The sequence below is a fragment of the Nothoprocta perdicaria genome, unplaced genomic scaffold (genome assembly GCF_003342845.1).
Source record: "Nothoprocta perdicaria isolate Ctin4 unplaced genomic scaffold, notPer1 scaffold_217, whole genome shotgun sequence".
NCBI lineage: Eukaryota > Metazoa > Chordata > Aves > Tinamiformes > Tinamidae > Nothoprocta > Nothoprocta perdicaria.
Window position 1 is genome coordinate 1,223,054 of NW_020455390.1, and position 17,863 is coordinate 1,240,916.

Genomic DNA, 17,863 nt, shown 5'->3' on the forward strand with positions numbered 1-17,863 from the left:
TAAAAAAATAATTTGCTTATTTCTTAAAAAAGCTTTTAGAAAAATCTAAAAGCAACCTTAATTTTAAAGTTTATTCTCTTCCAAGGAAAATGATTGCTATTTTCTTTCCCATTAGCCTTCCACATTTGGAACAGATATTACTGCTAAATTAATGCCGAAGAGTGAAAACGAAACACATTGACAATAACCTACAACTTTTTGGTATGTTYAAAATAGAGGCACTCAGATAAGCTTTATAACTAGTAAAGATCAAAACTTTACGTTCAGTTCCACACAGGCTAAGTTTTTGAAACATTCATATCTTTTCTATATCTTTGAAATATGCTTGTACATCAGCTGCAGTTTTGCACAGGACCAGGCATCCACTCCACAAAAGCTTCTTTTAAGGTGTGAACAGACGTCAAATTTCATAGCAAATTAAGAAGTTAAATCACAAACTGTATGAAAAACTAGAAGCAAGTGGAATCCATGTACTTTTGAGGAACATAAACCCGTGCATTGCTATTTCCAAACGCTGAGAACAAGGACCACGTGCTTTTATTAACCAAGAAACTGGGGGACAGAGGACAACCAAACCTGGCTCGCTGGTTCCAGAATGTGGCATACGCAAATTCAAACATCTGTGGGATTTATTAAAAGATAGAAAAATAGTACGTACATGCAGGGGGAGGAAATGAAAGGTGTTAACTTGGAAATTTAGGAAGAAAACAAAAGAAAAAAACACAGAAGTTTGAGGAAAATACAAGGATTCTTGTTCATGGTCTGTGTTTTCAAGAGCGAGATGCTCCTGATGAACGTGGCTCCCTTATCTCCAGTTCCAAGTGCTGCTGGAAAGGCTGTTAGGAAGAGCGGCTGAAGCAGCTCCCATCCTGCTCCTACCATCTCCAGAGCATCACTGGGACAAGGCTCTGCTGGAACCACCCAAGCTCAGCTTTGAAGAGCCTGGTAGCACCAGAAGGTATCAAAAGCCTAGGAGAGAGATTCTATCATACTAAACAGGTCCTATTTCTCTTGTTTGCTCACTCATTAGCCAGCAGTTCTCCAGGAAAGCTCTTCGCAATGGGACAGAAAGGGAAATAAAGCCAAAAAGCTCCATCTTGCAGGAGCCCCAGGACTAACCACAGGACTGCTGATGTTCATAAGTCAAGTTGCAGCTAAAACAGCAATATTTGGAACCTTTCAAGCTTCTAGGAGGTTTCCTCAAGCTGTTTTCTCCAGCGTGTTTGTAGAATCCCATTCTTCCGTTTCATCTTGTACTTCTAAGAGTAATGCAGGGATTCAAGCCTCTTTCTCAGCTATCAATAATGGCATCCAGGCAATCTAAGCAAAAGCACAGCACGGAGCMTGGGTAGAACTAGCAGGATGCACATCCAGGAGCTTCTCTTTCCTTGGAGAGGTCAGAAACCAAACATTGCCACCACACATCCTGAAGCCACCACCAATTCCATGTCCCTCCCTAGGCAGCAAAGCAAAGCCACGACCCTTTCATGGCTATAATATGCCCTCTTCATTGCCTACACAGCAGCTATATCTACCTGAATGCAAAGTCAGACTGGCAAGTCTGAGTATTATGCTGAAATATGAGTTTTCTGGTGCCCTCTGAAACACTGTCACAGGCCTAAGAACTTGGTATTAATTTTGCAATCACTCACCAGCAATGCTTTCCAAGCAGCAGAATAAGAATTTTTTTCCCCAAGGAGAGAACTAAGTATCAATTCTGAAAGCACATGAAATAATTTCAGCACAAGTCTGAAGTGACAAATGCAATCAAATATTTTTAGGTTCTTACGCATCCTGACTCAAAACCACGAGCCCTTCTCATGCCTTTAGCCAAAGAAATCCAGCAGTGAAGGCAACCTCCAAAACCCCAACCTGCCCAGGAGCTGCCAGCTCAGCTACGTCCAGGTTAGGCCAAGGCGCCTTGTCCAGCTGAACCAGGGACACCTCCAAGGACTGAGAGCTCTTGGGCACCATTCCCAGGAATGCACCAGTCGCATAGGGAAGAATATTTCCCTCATCACTAATTCAGACACTCTCGTGGTCATTTAAGCAACTAGTTACTTTGCTCAGATTGCCCAAATGTGGAAGATTTTTGCCTAAGGATGCAAAGCACCATGATCATGGGTGAAGTTCATTGACCACCTGACCATTTTCCACGTGAAAGATGCTGCTGAGGGTGTTTCTGGGTACTCCTTACAGCTTTCAACTCTTACTGCTCCTCAGCAATACATACTCGGAAATATCATAAAGCTCTTYTGCATGACTGTCTTTTTTAATGGGAGATTAAGCTTTTAATTGAAAAACACGACTCCAAGGGTGGCACAAGCAGCACGACTCCCATGGACGACTACAGTTTGGCTCATGCAAATGGTGCTTCAGAGGGAGGACGCTGCCCAGCTTCCAACCCAGAGCTGCCCTGAGACCTCTCTGCTGGCTGACTTGGCCTCCACTCAGCAGAGCATCTGCTTCCACTAACACCTCTTCCTCACAGCGCTGCACCAAGCGCAATGATAGATTTGGGCAGGTCCTTATTCCCAAACTGCTCTGAAGACCAAAGCAAGGACATGGATGGGAGCCTTGCTAGGGTCTCTGCTCTCCAGCACCACGAGCAGAGGGTGACAAACACGAGCGTCACCGCTGAAGCTCCTTCACCAAGTGCACAAATCACCAGGACGGGGCACAAATGCCCTCCAGTCCTTCACAGGCAGTACCTAACACMCAAAGCTCCAAGAGCAGAGCAAGGACCTTGGAAACAGCAGCATTTCCTTGGGAAATGCTCAGCACAGTGCTGCCCACAAGTGCCTCCCAGCCCCGAAAAGGACAGATAAGCAGTACGGCACCGCGGCGGGGCCGCCTCTGTGCCCACATTCACACTTATTTACTCATTTTTTCACTCACCTTCCTCATTTTTCCATTCATAGAAAGCAGTAGCTGCTTTCTGTGAGGCTGCTGTTTTGGGGTCAACCAAAGGCAAGGAAGGAGATGCAAAGTCCCAAGCTGCAGCGGAGCACTGAGGCATTAGGGACAAGGCTGCCCCTCCCGATTYGGGGCAAGAAAAACACTTGGGCTTCCCTTTTTTTCTGCCTAAAGCCAGGCAGGAAGCACCAAGGCCCACGTGCAAACTGGAAAAACGCGGTCATGCAGACATGTATCTTTCTAACTGCATTTCTGGGGCTTTTAGCTTTTTTACAGGAGCTAATAGAGTGAAACTCATGACACTGTGAGGCAGCAGCTTCACATTATGCAGTACTGCAGGCAGTCCTAAATGCTTAAGGAATGAAGGAGAGAGGAAAACGCTTCTTGTTGAGGTGCTGTTGGTCAAGACGTGGGAGCGGAAGAGCAAACGTCACCTGGTGAGGAGGAGACACCTCCTGTAGCCCTATTTAGGACATAACCCAACAGAAACAACAAAAACCTCATCTCCGAGCCGACTTCCCAACACATTTGGGCCATCCCAAATCACATTTACGTTGGGTATTCAAATGGTTTCCTCCTAACACAGAGCAAATTTGAGAGCTCTCACTGGCTGGCAAACTGGAGATCACAACTTGAGCAGATGCCAACGTTTCCCGCTCTTAGATGKGGTCTTGCCAAAAGCTACTTTATAAATGATGCAACAAGACAAAGGATCATAAATATTTTGTGCTGCACTAAGCAAGCAGGTCTCTCTTCCAGAGAAAATATACGTTACTCTTATTCTTGCAGCTTTAGCCCAAGCAATTCCTATACAGGATCTGTAAATCCATGGATTTGCTAGAGCAATAAACAAACCAATATTGCTTCAGAAGTATTAGATTCGAGCTTCAAAATATTTCTGTTCCCTACAAAAATCAAGGCAAGGACAACTTCAGGGATTCCTACCCTTCTGCTAAAAGCAATTGGATACTTATAAATAAAACATCTCAAAAAATCACTGTGTTTAAAGTCTAGGGGGAGAGAGGAGAGTTAAAAAACCCAAATCTGAGAGTCAAAAGTGGTCTCTTTTAGAGCTTAAATTATTTAGTTCAGGATCTAAGTTTCAGAGTTTAAAATTTATTAAATWTAAAATTCCATCTTTTTTTCCCCCAGCTTTATTTCTCAACTCTCTTCATTCCTGTTAGAAGCAAGGATCCCATTAGACATCATTAGACATATATCAAGACTCTCAATCTGAAAGCCTAAGTTATCATTCAAAAATATTAACAACAGAATGAAAATATTAACATTGCCAGCTCCATCAGTTGTTTCACCAACATTTGTGAGTTGGTGAAGAGTGTCCGAGGGGTGACCCTCCTTCCTAGGTCTGCAGGAGAGCCTTGCAGGACGCGACATGTCTTCTCAGAAGCAGGAGACTCCTTGTGGAATCTCCCTCTCTGGAGGTCTTCTAAATCCACCTGGATGCCACCCTGTGCCCCGTGTTCTGAGTGTCCCTGCTGGAGCAGGGGGTTGGACTAGATGATCTCTAGAGGTCCCTTCCAACCTCAACCATTCTGGGATTCTCACACTCCAGAGCGGTTCAGTTTTCTTCCCCTTCTACTCAGAGTTGCATAAAGGAAACATGTGAAGGAGGGAAAAGTTTAGTTATTCCCTATAGCAGCTTCCATCATTCACTGATCCTCTGCACATTATAATACCAGAATTTTTCCAATAAAGAATTTATTTTGGTGGCTAATTTAAGATCAGCAACTAGAAAGCAGTAAACCGACTGGCCTAAACCTAAACTCTAAAACCTCTTTGGCAACTTAGCCCTAGACCGTATTGAAAGCTGAAGGCCGAGTTTGTTCTCTGAAGTAATTCAATGTTTTTACTGCACCAGCTATACAGAAAAAAAGGTAATGTCAGAACTATCCAAGTTAGATCCTAGGTCACTGCTGCGTAATAAGGATGTGATTTCCTTTCTTTGCTGAAATTTAGCAGCATCAGGTCCCACCTGGGCAGAAGATGCTCCTGTCAAGCAGACACTGGCATTYCTACACCTAAGGGATGGCCAATCCTTTAGGAGTCACATTACCAGAAACACTATTGGAAGTGTTTCCTCTAATTAACTTTAAAGAGCTCCTAAAGTGAGCACCTAAACTCAAGAACAACCCCAAGGAAGACTCAAATATAAGACATAGCTTGTCATAAAAATCCTATTGCAGAAAAACAGATGAAGTGGGGAGGAACTTCTGGAGATCATCTGGTCCAACGCCCTGCTCAAAGCCGGGTCCATGACAGCAGCTGGAACGGTATTCCAGCTATTGGGCCAAACTTTCAAGGACACAAACTAATGGTCATATTTTAGATTGGCATCATGAAAAAAAAGTCACTGTATGCACAAGTCTTATCCCTATAAAACCAAGCCTACAAAGTTTGTTGTTGATCTGTCACTCGGCAGTAAACTAATTGACTTGGGACATGATCTGATGTTTTTCTGAGCAGCTCCAGAAAAGCTGGAGCCACAGCAGGTAGTCGTGGATCAGCGTAGCGGGACAACCTGCACGATGCTCCATCCACATCCCAGGATAAAAGCTCTCGAGATGCAGAGGGTGCTGCTCCACAGGGTGCTGTGGTCTGCTACCACAGACTTGTTGCTTCCTGYACTTAAATTTACCAGTTCAGCTCTAATTCCCAAGTATTTGCCAGGCAATGCCACATCCAAAACCATCTTTTGAGATACCTGTATGAACTTCCCGAAGGAGGACCTACCTAGGGATGACCTTTGGCTTTTGGAAAAAGTGTTTTATAACATCACCTCTCCRCACAAGTGTTTTCTACCATAAGGCTCTGGAGAGCAACAGTTTGCTGGAAATTAGAARGTATTTCTGGTCTGTGAAGAGACTGATTTAGTATTTTTGTTATCACTCCTGGATGATCAGGTTTATGATTTGACTTTGAATTAAATTCTGTTTTCTGTAAGAGAAAGACTAAACTTAAAGAGGAACTAGCTCGACAATTTAATAGATTTTAAGCATTAAACTTTCAGTAATCATTATTAAACAATAATTTGATTCAGATAAAACTTTTGACAAAAATAGTATAGGCCAGAGCTCTCCTGTGTAGCTACAAGATCCTGGAAGASAAAGCTACCTTCATGCCTCAAGAATACCATTACCTTCTTGAGCCTCCACTGCCTAGCAGAAGAAAGAGAAAATATTAACTGGACCTTCCAAATGATAACTGGATTCCAAATCACTGAATATCTTATCTTTCAGAGTACCATAAAGTTTTACTGACCGCTTCCTAGCGATTACAACAACAACAACAACAAAAATCACAGGCTCTTCTGCACAGCAGCGAACTGCAAAGCTCAATTATCAAAGCAGACTCTTTTCATGATCATTTCTTGGAATGTTTCATACACATCCACTTCCACATGCGACAGAGCTTATRATCTTTAGTGTTCAATGCAGACACATCTTAAGAGTGATAACTTCCACTTATGCAAGTATCTTAAACTATTACTTCGTTCAGTGGCCTTAAATGGAGCTTCAACWTAGTTTGTGGGCAAGTAAAAGTTGCCCCCCTTTAGGTGCCCATAGGCAAGGGAAGGACTCCACAGCCTCCAGATGTCCATCAATGAGCAGCAAGAGATTGGCCGGCCCTGTTAACTCATTTAAGAGCAGATCTTCTGTTTCTCTGTGCCTCAGGATGCCACTTCAGGTTTAGCCACGAGAACCCTCTTCCCTTACGTTGCCCCAGATAATTTACCTATACCTGATCTGAAAGGTATTGACATCAGATTTCCTGTCCTTTGGGGGACACCTTGTCCTGAACGCAAGCAGGATCATTTACCTTTCCAGATTTCCCCCATATGACAATTCCCTATATTATTTCCTGAGCCAGAGGTATCAACAGCGGGGGGTAAAAATGGATTCTCACAGCTGGGCAGAGAACAGGTAACAGCAAAAAGCAGGAAGGGTGTAGGACAGAGTCCTACAAAAGTTCAGAAGAAAAAGTGGCATCGAGATTGTGAAGCTACAGATCCTCTGGCACTGCAAATTGGAATCACAAGGATCAAAGGGAGTTAAGAGAAGCTCTCAGGACCTGCTGCACAAAAAAAGATCTGCAAATTTTGCATAAAATTCACTTCAATCTTGCAGTTTCAGAGGTCCTCCTGTCCTGCTTACATTTGGTCAGAASAGAAGATACTCCATCAGATTTTGGAGGGTTCCCCAGCCCCCGGCGAATCCCTAGAGAATTTAGGAGCTTGGTCTTGATGGAGAGCTCAGTCTGCCAATGAAAAGACTGGGGAAAAAAAATGCATTTTTTGACAAGCCTGCCCTCCGGCAGGACAATTTGGGGCCAACTTGCCATTTAAGCAAAAGCATCAGAGAGGACTCCCATGTTCAATGTTTTTCTTCCTCCCTTGCTGCAAATTGTGGCTGAAAAAAAATGGAGATGAGGGATGAGATGAAAACTTTAGGAAGCAAATCCAGTAGCTCTAGTTAATTTATCTGTTAAAYTTATACTAGTGGAACCAGAATCCAGGCAATACTAACATCAGCTGAAGTAGTAATTCAGCAGTAAAGTGTGATCAATGATTTTTATCTTCTGAAGCAGGTGGAAAAGAGAAGCCAAATTATCTCAAGTGTTTATTAATATTTTCAAATTAAATTTTTAATATAATTTTACACATTTGCTCTTGTGAACTCACCAGGCCATTAGCTGGAGAACAGGACTGAGACACAACCACTTTTCATCCATCATTAACATTGACAATGTTGGAAAAGAGATTTCATTCCTGGGCTCATAAAACTTAACACAAATCACCAAGGCTATTTTAGAGAATTCCATGAAATTTCAAATTAAAAGCATTACTCAACAGCCTGTTTTGAAACACRTGTGTTTAACAGATATTTCAAGGCTCTCAGTTACATTAAGGAAAGTTTGCAGTCAAAGATAAAACAGAAAAGTGCCAGTGATTGACAGATGGTTACTCCAGACCTGTTGTGCATCAGTGAAAAGGAGAGTAGCAAAGGACGTACCTTGGAACTGCTCCCAAAACAATCAAGTTGGCTTTTTGTTTGTTGTTTCCAATTACAGCATTTTTCATATCTCTGCAAATCCAGAAAGAAAAACAAACCCTGGTAAATTATGCTGAGGTACTGAGGGCTTAATCTATAGAATTTACTATTCCCACGAAGCTTTAGCACTTAGGCTTTCCACATGGCCATGCTGCACCTACACGAGCAAATGCTGCCTCGGGGCCCAGTTTCCATAGTCTGAGGTTTAATACCCCACRGCTTTTGGGATGCAGTTGGGCCCCAGCTTATGCAAGGGAGCAAAACCCCAAGGCCTCTCGCATGCAGCTACACAGGAAGAAGTTTCGCTACTGAGGAAAATCCAGTCTGGTTCGCTAGGCCCATATATTCACTAGACTTCTAAAACAAATAATAATAATAATGACAAAAATCCATTGGTTTGGCAATCAAGTATGGACAACMTAAAGTATTAACTGAGTATTCCAGTGGGTACAGGAAAAGACAAATTATTAGATAAAGAGGGAAGAAATAGGAATTTTCTGCAGTCTCAGGAGACCACAGGTTCATTCTCCTCCTCACCACAGGCTTCCTTTGGGCTTTCAGGCAGGACATGGGAGCATCTCTATCTCAAATACCCAGGAATCAAGGGGAAACTAATCCCACCTCAGAGTCATGTAAGGGCAAATGCATTAAATCCATTCACAGTCGAGAAGCTGAATGAGGGAGCGTTTGGAAAGACAGCAATGGTTCTGCATGCCACCAAGCCCTACAGAAATGCACAGCTGGCAGTCTTGGTGCTCATAAAACTGCTGCTGCGTGCTAAAAAGCACACCTTGCTTTCCTTAATTTCTTTTTTAGTCCCATCATATTCAACATGCGTGAATAACCAGGAAACCTGGAAGAAAACTAACATTTTGGACCAGTTTCAGAAAGTCAAGATGACACTTTTAGGAAATGCTCCAAGCAAGAACCTTTATAAATTCAAGGAACAAGACCAGGCTGATTGCAGATTAATTTTACAAAAAAAAWAWAWAWATATATTTWTATATATATACACATATATATATATATAAAAATAAAAATCCACAAAATACATGGCCTGATGAATTTATTCTTTTCACAACTATCAACAAGAGGATTGTTGGCAGTCTCTGATTTCTTCAAATCTTTTGGGAGCTGCAGTGTCTGCTTTAGTTGGTGTGATTCCTGACAACCACGTGCAACTTGCCATTACCTCTTTCATRAGCAATCTGCTTTTTCCAGGGTTCCCTTCATCCCTAAATGAACTCTTCAAAAAGGTACAACCGCTAAAGTAAGACAAAAAAGACGCTTTTTTTTCTATGCTAAAAAAAAAATGCTTTGAAAGCTCAAACTTGGGATAAGATCCAGTTGCTCTAAAGCATCCAAGGGATTCGAGGAGAGTTAGCAAATATGACACAGGACCTGCAGAGGCTCGACGTTTTTTTGGAGCAGCTGCTGGAGATCAGATGCAGTACCATAGGGAACTCAAAAAAAAACCCCACCAAATACTCATTTTAGGCAAATGAATCCCGCCCTAATTATGTATTTCTAATGAAAGACTAATAATAACAAAAAACATCTACTCAGAAAYGGTTTTAAAGCTATTTTTTTTCCTAATCAGAAAGCTTGTATATCCATAGGAAGAAGGGCCACATGCTAAAGCTGCCAGGACCCTGGTGAACAATATACTTGGAAAAAAGTCCCTTGTTTGAAAATACCCTTTCCCACAAGGAGCTTGTGCTTGACAGACTTCAGATCCAGGAGGGCAAGAGAGCTGCCAAGGAGGAACATGAGCAAGGAGCACTAATGTGAACCACAGGGAGAAACATCACACATTTTTTCAGCTGAACCTGTAGTTCCTGCTACTTCTGTGTATCATTTTCTATAGTGAAAAGAAGTCCTTGAATGAGCAGTTTCCTACACAGCCAGGAGACAAACGATGAAGCCTTCATGCAGCAAGTGCTCTTAAATGCTGGTGTTCTCTTTCTGCAGACAAATAACAGCCCGTATAGTAAAGCRTGATAAAGCAGATTCAAATTAAATTCAGAGGAGTTTAATAAAATCACTCGAATTACTATTCTTAAGGCACTGATTCAAAAGCTGCTAACTGATATTTATGCCTACATTTGCAGTAATGCAATAAAACAATTTACAGACACTCCAGCAGGATGTGTAGGCTGCCAACAAGGAAAAATGGAGAAAATCTCCTAACCGAGCACTTGGAAATATGGTTTCCTGAAGTGCTAAGTCAGCTTTTTTCCCCACTGCTTATTGCTTTCTGAAGAAATAGCGGGGATATGGTCTTATTTATTAAGCCCCGTGACCATTCAGCTTACAGTTATGAAGCTCACTAGAAACAAGCAATGCACCAAGATTTCTTCTTTCAAAATCTAAATAGAGGGGAAAGAAAGGTTATGAGCAGGCAGGTTTATCAGCTCTAACAAGCTTCTGGATTACAGTACCACGGAAGCAATCAGCTATATTGCTGAGATAAATATAAAATAAAAACATAAATAATGGCTTTTAAGCACAAGGCATGTCAATCTTGTTTCAGTACTAGCACCATAAGGATGCTTAAGCAAAAAAAAATTAAGTACACTTACATACAAATGTACATGGACAAAAGCATATGGACAAAAGCTTAAAGACTATATAATCTACCTTTTTTCTTTTTTTTCTTTTTTTTTTTTTTTTACACAAAGTTATGTGCTGATTCTGACTCTCTGCATATATTTTTTTCTAAAAGTAACAGAAAGAGCTCTCTAGATAAACAAGACACAATAGGAAAAGCAACAATTTGCAAGTGAAAGACGGCAAGTCACGATGATGAACTTAGCAGGTGAAGATGAAGAAGGACAAGCCCTGAGAAAATGAACCTGCCCGTCTGGCAACGTCAATTATCACTGCGGAAGCAGCTTAAGTTGCCAGGAGCAGGAATTCAAGTTCAAGAGATTCACAGAATTGCTTTTGAGCTGCAGACCCCCTTGCAAGGCTCCCAGCAACCGCAGATGCCTCCAGTGCTTCCGCAAAGCAGATCCTGAGGAGCAACCAGGACACACAGGGCCCCCGATGCAATCCYGTTGTCATCCACAGTTTTAAATACTGTAAACTAGGCACCAATATAAGAAATCTCAGAAATTTGACATGAAGGACAGGAGCCTTCTGAAGATAGAGACTTGATGAGGAAGCAGGAGGAATTGCACGGAAGAGGAATGAACAGCCCACATGGCATTTTGTGTCTTTGGAAAATGGACGAGGCAACATATTTAAGAGGCTGCTACCCACAGAAGAGCATCAAACACGAATGAACCTGAGAAAAGGTAGCCCCAGACATCTAAGGTCACTTCTTTGACTCACTAAGCCACAGCCACAAAAGGGTACACGAGGCTTAAATATACAGAAGCAGCATCCCAAAAAGGATTTCTCAGACTAAAATTGATCCGATTTATCTGTCAGAGGCCGATAAAAACATAAGCAAGAGAAGAAGGCAAAGCACGCCTCTAGAAAGGTTCTTGAAACTCAAATGCAAACATCTCAGGCAGTGATATCTGATGCAAAGGCACAGCTAAAGTCAAAGCCCGACGGAGACCAGCTCAGGAGAGCTGCTCAGCTCCAGCACCGGATAAGGGARCGGTACCTGGAACGGCTGCGCCCGGATCAGCAGCTGACTCCACAGCTAGGGCCTCTGCAGCTCTGATTGCTACAGCTTTGGTCTCCTCTTCCTTCCCCACTACTCTCCCTCTCCTGGTCTAATGTGCAGAGGAAAAACAAAGCACAACAGGCATTAACTGAAAATTCTGCATGTTAAAATATTCCCAGTTATTCCAGCAGAGTAACTGTCTTATCCAGATACTAGCACAGCCTGAGTACTCAATATAGGAGTTGTTTTTAACCCTTTAAGAGGAAATATTGGCGTTAACAAAATTACTAATGTTGCTCCAATATTATTCACCAAGTGAAGGAAATGTTTAAAAGATGTTCCAAACTCCGCTAAACCACAGAAATAATAAATCAGGTTACTTTTTAAGCTGATTAGCAGGTGTGGAAGGAAAGTTTCAAGGCTTCTTATCAGCCCATTCAAGAAATCSGTGGAAAGATAATTCTAGAGATAAAAGAAAAAGAAAGTAACAGCCAGAGATACTGTACTGTTACTCAGCTTGAGTAACATTTTACACAGCAGGGAGCTAGCAGGAGAGTGTGCTGTGGAAACACAGCTGGAATGAGAGGCACATGCTGCTCAACACAGCAGTAGAACTTAATGCAGGTCACACTAGAAGTTAGCACCAAATCTAACCCTCCACACACACTCCTTGAATTGTGGTGCATTTGTGTGCAGCAGAATGAGGAGCTCTCTCCTATCAGACTTTTTTTTTCTCCTCTCTGGGTGTTTAAAGCAGCCAATTCACATGCTACTCTTCTATATTACACCTCTATTGACAGTTTTTGCTCTCTGAGTCTTTGGTGGACGCTTCAGCTCTTGCTCTGTTCAGCTCTGCTGCTTTTCCCTACCTGTTTCATGCCCCTTTTTTTCCTTKATCCTTTCCACAGGGTCTGCCAGTTGTGCTACAATTTAGATGCCATCCCCAAACAGCAGGAAAACAAAGCAAAACAACAACAAAGAGAGTCCTTTCCTTACTTTTTTTTCCCCCCCCTGCAGCTATTCCAAAGCACCCAGACCACAGGAGAATAGAATCTGTCATGGCCACTTCAGACAAATGACCCAAATATAAGTATTTATGTCATCCCTTTTCGGGCATCATCTTCCCCTCAAATCATGGGTACTTTACCCAGGATGAAGCAGCACCTCCAGTTTTTAGCAGCATCTCCCACAAAYTTTACATTATATGGCATCATTTCCACCCTGTCACTGAAAGGTCCCCAAAAGCTGTTTATTGGGCACAGCTACTACCCATTAGGTTATGAAGTTTTCTCTATGTAACAGGAGAGTCTCAGATCTTTAGCTCCAAATAACCATCAAGCAAGATGAGCCACCGGCCTCCATCCTGAGCCTCAACTTTCTTCTTTAATACTACTGAAACTGCTTTAAGGGTAGAGTGGAGAAAGGCACGTAAAGGGAACCAGAGCCCTGAATGTTACTAGAAACATTAAGAAGGTCGCCTAAAAGAACATAGTTCCGTGCTGCGATTTGAAAGGGATCCGGTTTTGAAAAGAAAGTGATCAAACTTACTGATTCTGGTCCATTTGCAGCTTTGAAAAAAAAAAAAATCAGATTCTGAATATTAAGAATCACAGGCTTTGTGTCATTATTGGTTTTATGACACACTTTGGTCTCGGGCCCAATCTCAGGGATTCTCATAATGACCATTTCTCACTCCTCTGCCTGCTACATGCCTTCCACAGAGAATCAACTCTCCTCTGCAGTCACTTAGATTAAGATATTAAATTCTGAATTACTGTCTCCTATCTGTGCTGAGTTTGAAGTTTGCTACTTCTGAGCTTGAGACCTGTGTGATCAATGTCCTCCCGCTACGCCYGGGACCCTCTGAAAAGCCGTTTCTCCCCTCTTCATCCTGATTGTAGCCTGGAATTGCAGTATTACTGCTCTGGCACTGACATCCAAACAGGGCTTTCAAAGAAAAGTGGCTTCACACCCCCCTGAAAAGAAGCACTGAGACAATTCCATTAATTAACCAACCTTGGGCTGCCACGTGCTCAGAGGGGCAAGTGTAAGGCTGAAAGCAGCAAACACTGACACCTAAAGCTGCTCTAACCTCTCTGGTGGAACTGCCACCCTAAAGAAAAGGTTTTCACTTGACACACTGCAGCACACAAATGATGCTGCACATAAATAGCACTTTTTTATATTACACCACYTCTCGGCCAGCTACACCTGGAAATTCCCTACTGCACCTGAAAGGCTTGGTATTTACTAAAAGGCACCAGCCCTAGGAGGCTGCAGAAGGGTTGAAAACTACACAAAGTACCACAATCCTCTAAAAGCTGCTCCATTTCCACAGGGTCCTTCTGCTGGAAGCTCAGACTCGGGAATATTCTGTGGACAAGGAAAGGCTCCTACAGCAAACAGAGCTCCGAAAGTGTCTGTTATGACACTGACTGCATGTATTTTGGATGCATAACGTGAGAACAAGCGTTGYCATTATTCAGTCAGAGCAGTTTAACAGGACACAAAGAGTAAGAGGTGGAAGCAGCCTCTGTATAACTATCTGGAGGGGGTACCTGTTGCTCCTTCAGGACTGAGATGGGAATTTCTTCTCTTCCCTCTCCATGAAGCTGCCTCTTACATTTCACACAGCTTTCCCTGCAGGCATGTGACGAACACTGCACTGACGCTCTCATCCCCATTGCCACAGCTGGGAAACACAAGATGCTACTATACAATCACCTCAACAAGTGTCTGAAAGTTTTTTCAACTCCAAGAATACACTAAAAAGCTACATGTAACATGCTCCCAGTGTGGCGTGTTCCCAAGTGATCTCAAAGCAGCCAACTATGAAAGACATACAGGACACATTCTGGGAAAGCAGTTTACTACTTGAACATGAAAACATCTCTTTTTTTTCCTCTTGTTTTACTACTACCTTTTTTTGTGTCTTCTATCTGAAGACAGAAATCAACAGGCAGCAGAGAGCATCCTCAGTCAAGTATAAATCCATCGGCCCTACAGAGAACTTTTAGCTTATACATAACTTTACATTCAAAGTTTACAAAAAGGTGTCCTGGGATGGCTCAGTTCTATCTTGGTTATACCAAGAAATCACTTTCCTTTTAAAAGGTCTCCAAGCAGAGACTGCAGGGACCCTAAAGCAGGGGCTGCCAGATACAAAATGGTCCATATGTTCCAACTATTATACTTTTCACATCAACATTAACTCCTAAACACTCAGAATCACCAAAAGCATATATAAAGTATATATGCAGGTAGATCTCTACCTGTATTCCCACTACAGCCAGTGGGCATACTCAAAGGGAAAATATGCTTTAAAAGGGGGCATATGCTTTAAAATGGGCTCTTCCGTGAGCAGTGGCATTTCTATAGGATGTCTTTGGTATTCCTGAGAAAGAAGGCAGCCCACCCAAGTTTGGAAAATGCTGATCTGGCAGCTCCAGTTGCCTGGATAAAGCTGATCTGGAACAGAGAGAAGCCACAGGAGCACAGGGATCCTTAGAGCAGTGGGGTGCTGACTAAGTGGAAGCCTTGAAAGCTGGCACCCTCTCTGACTGTGAGGATCAGTGCAATGAGAAGCAGTTGGGATCCTGAGGAAGCAGGATTTGCCTGGAATGCTCCTTGCAGAAACAGCCCTTGAGATGGAATTACGTGGCTGAAATGATGGATCACCTCCTCAGAGACACCAGGCTACCCGTAAGCATGACAAACAGTTCCTTAAAAAAGCTTTTGACAAGCAAGGAAACGGGCAGACAAAAATAGGTATCACTCTTGCATGTAAACAAAGTGGCCCCGAGCTTTGGAAAGCATGAAAAGCAAATGCCAGCCTAAAGATCACCACCTAGAATTAATAAAAATACTGCTATGCTGCAAAGGATGCCTCTGCAGCAATAACCTTAGGATAGATGAAGCTTTTACCCTACAGGAGAAACCCACCAACTTCTCTGTGTTCTGCTGTTCTGCCAATAGYGCCCAAACATTTGAGAGAACTTTTGGGAGGGCAGAGTATTTAACTCCCTACAATATTCACCTGAAATAACCTACACACTGGCAGTACTGAAGGTATTCACTAGCCACATACCTGACACAATTGCTGGCCTTGCAGAATGCAGCTTTAAAAGTCTGTTTGGAGAAAGTGYGAACTGTAAAAGAGTATGTGGAAGCTGAACAGCATGTGAAAGCTAAGTTAGAAACACACCTAGGTAGACGCAGAGCAAACTTCTCCAGCACAAGCAAAGGTAACACTTAGGTTTACACAAGGAACTGATATCTACAGCAAGCTGGCTCAGTGATGAGGAGAGTTACACTTCCATACAGATGTGGATATGCAGAAATGGCCTTAAGCATTTGCAATAGCTCTCAATCAGGAAGAGCAAAAGCCTGYGGGCATCCTTGTAAGACTCCCAACATTTCAAAACTTCAACCAAAACTAATGATTTACTGGTGGGTACAAACACTTGCTTCTTTCCAGGGTGTCTACTATTAAAGCTCAAATGAATATGATGGCAGAAACAATGCAAAGAAGTTCTGCGCGGAACTCAGAATTTTGAAATWGCATCAGTGGAGCTACGTACAGCAAAAACAGATAAAAGTGAAACAGTTCCTCAGTTTTCCCATGAAGAGAAAAAGGAAAAGACTCCTAGGCAGGTAGGAGTTCATTTCTGGAGGAAGAAAAAGAGAAGGAAAGGAAAATAAGAGATTTGGTAATTCAGATCCTTTCAGCCTTCTCAAGCTGCAAGAGGATTGACATGATTTTCAAGTTCAAGAAATATTTAGCTAAGTTTTACCTTCATAGAACCTAATTGAGAAGTTGGATTTCATTATAAYATACAAGAAGGCAATAAAGCGCCTAAACTCAATTTATCCTCTTCAGTTTCCTTAGTACTAGGTAAAGAACAGAACTACTGCACCTGAAGACTATCTGCAGGAACAAACCCTCTCAAGGCAGCCTATTTTCTGGTCCTCAATATTCATACAGTTCCATCCATCAGAATAAAAATCTAGGTCATTAGTATTTCCAGCCAGGATGCAGGGAAAACAGCACATCTCAGGCAGCAAAAATTTTCAGTGAATTTTGCAGAGCACTTGGCAAAACCTCTGACAGACAACTTCAGATGGGACTTTAACCTCCTTCTCCCCACCTCACTGTAGGATGGGTTCATTCCAGGTTCAAAACCTTTTGCAGATACCCCAAAGTCAAAAGAAGACCTTTTCTGACTGAATCTTGGACTGGCAGAATTATCTATTAATTTTTACAGATGTTATACCCTAAACTGGGCTATATAATATCCACCCATTCATATTAAGGAAAAAAACAAAACCATCATGTGGGATTTCCTTACTGCCACACAAGATACAGTCTCAGCATTTCTCACTTCACCAATACAGAGTGTCACCAATACAGCCAAATCTGCCCTTCTCATTTGTTCCTCCTTTTCCCCTGTACTCTGCAGGGGCACTAATCCTATCAGATCCCTAGACAGTCTAACTTTAAGGRAAGGCATCTTCTGGGTGTCTCCTCTACAGGTTTCAAAGTAGCAGCATCTGCTACAGTAGCAAGAACAGAATCCAGAAGACCTGGATCTGAAGGGGAGGATATGTCCATAAATGGAACGGATGATCCAAAGAAGTTGCACAACAAAAAGACCATAACAGTGAGCTACAAATAATATGAGGCAAAGCAGAATCAAATATCTTGTGATGCAAGGTAGGAACCGAGTTGGCAATAGTTATTGAACAGTAGAAAAAAAAAAAAAAGTTGAGGGGGAAGAATTTCAGATGTTAACTAAGACACAGAGACTTCCTAAGATTTTTGTTTCTGGGAATGTTCTTCATGTGACCTTCAGAAGATGCAAGTTACTCAAAAGATGGGGAAGGGATACCCAAGGGTTGGGATTTCTCAGCTCCCTGAGAAGCGAGGGGAGAAGGAGAGAGCAACACTCAGTGCTCAAGCASCTGCCAAGGAGAAAAGGGGGGGCTCAACCAGCCCATCACACATGGGATGGGACACGTCCTCATCCTCGGGAGCACCCACCCCAGCACCTTCTTACTGTCCAAGGACAGCAAGGAAACAACTAGATCTTGGTGCCAATTTTACTCTGTGTTCACCAGCAGTCTTTTGAGTCTCTCAGCCATTGCCTGTTATCCCTGGCATGCAACAGATGCACAGAAACAGGTTATGGCTAAATTAATTTCTATGGAAGCGTTTTCTTTCAGCTCTCAATTCCCTTCGACGAGATAGAAGCCATACATT

General features: G+C 42.5%; 1 protein-coding gene across 3 annotated transcripts in view; it reads right to left on the reverse strand.

Moving 5' to 3' along the window:
- Positions 1–8,014, reverse strand: part of ARMC8 (armadillo repeat containing 8) — a 35,844-nt gene extending 27,830 nt beyond the window's left edge. For all 3 annotated transcript variants that reach the window (XM_026038711.1, XM_026038710.1, XM_026038709.1), the window contains exon 1: positions 7,947–8,014. In XM_026038711.1, coding sequence (XP_025894496.1) covers positions 7,947–8,014 — 68 coding nt within the window. The remainder of the gene's footprint in view (positions 1–7,946) is intronic.
- Positions 8,015–17,863: the final 9,849 nt, after the last annotated feature.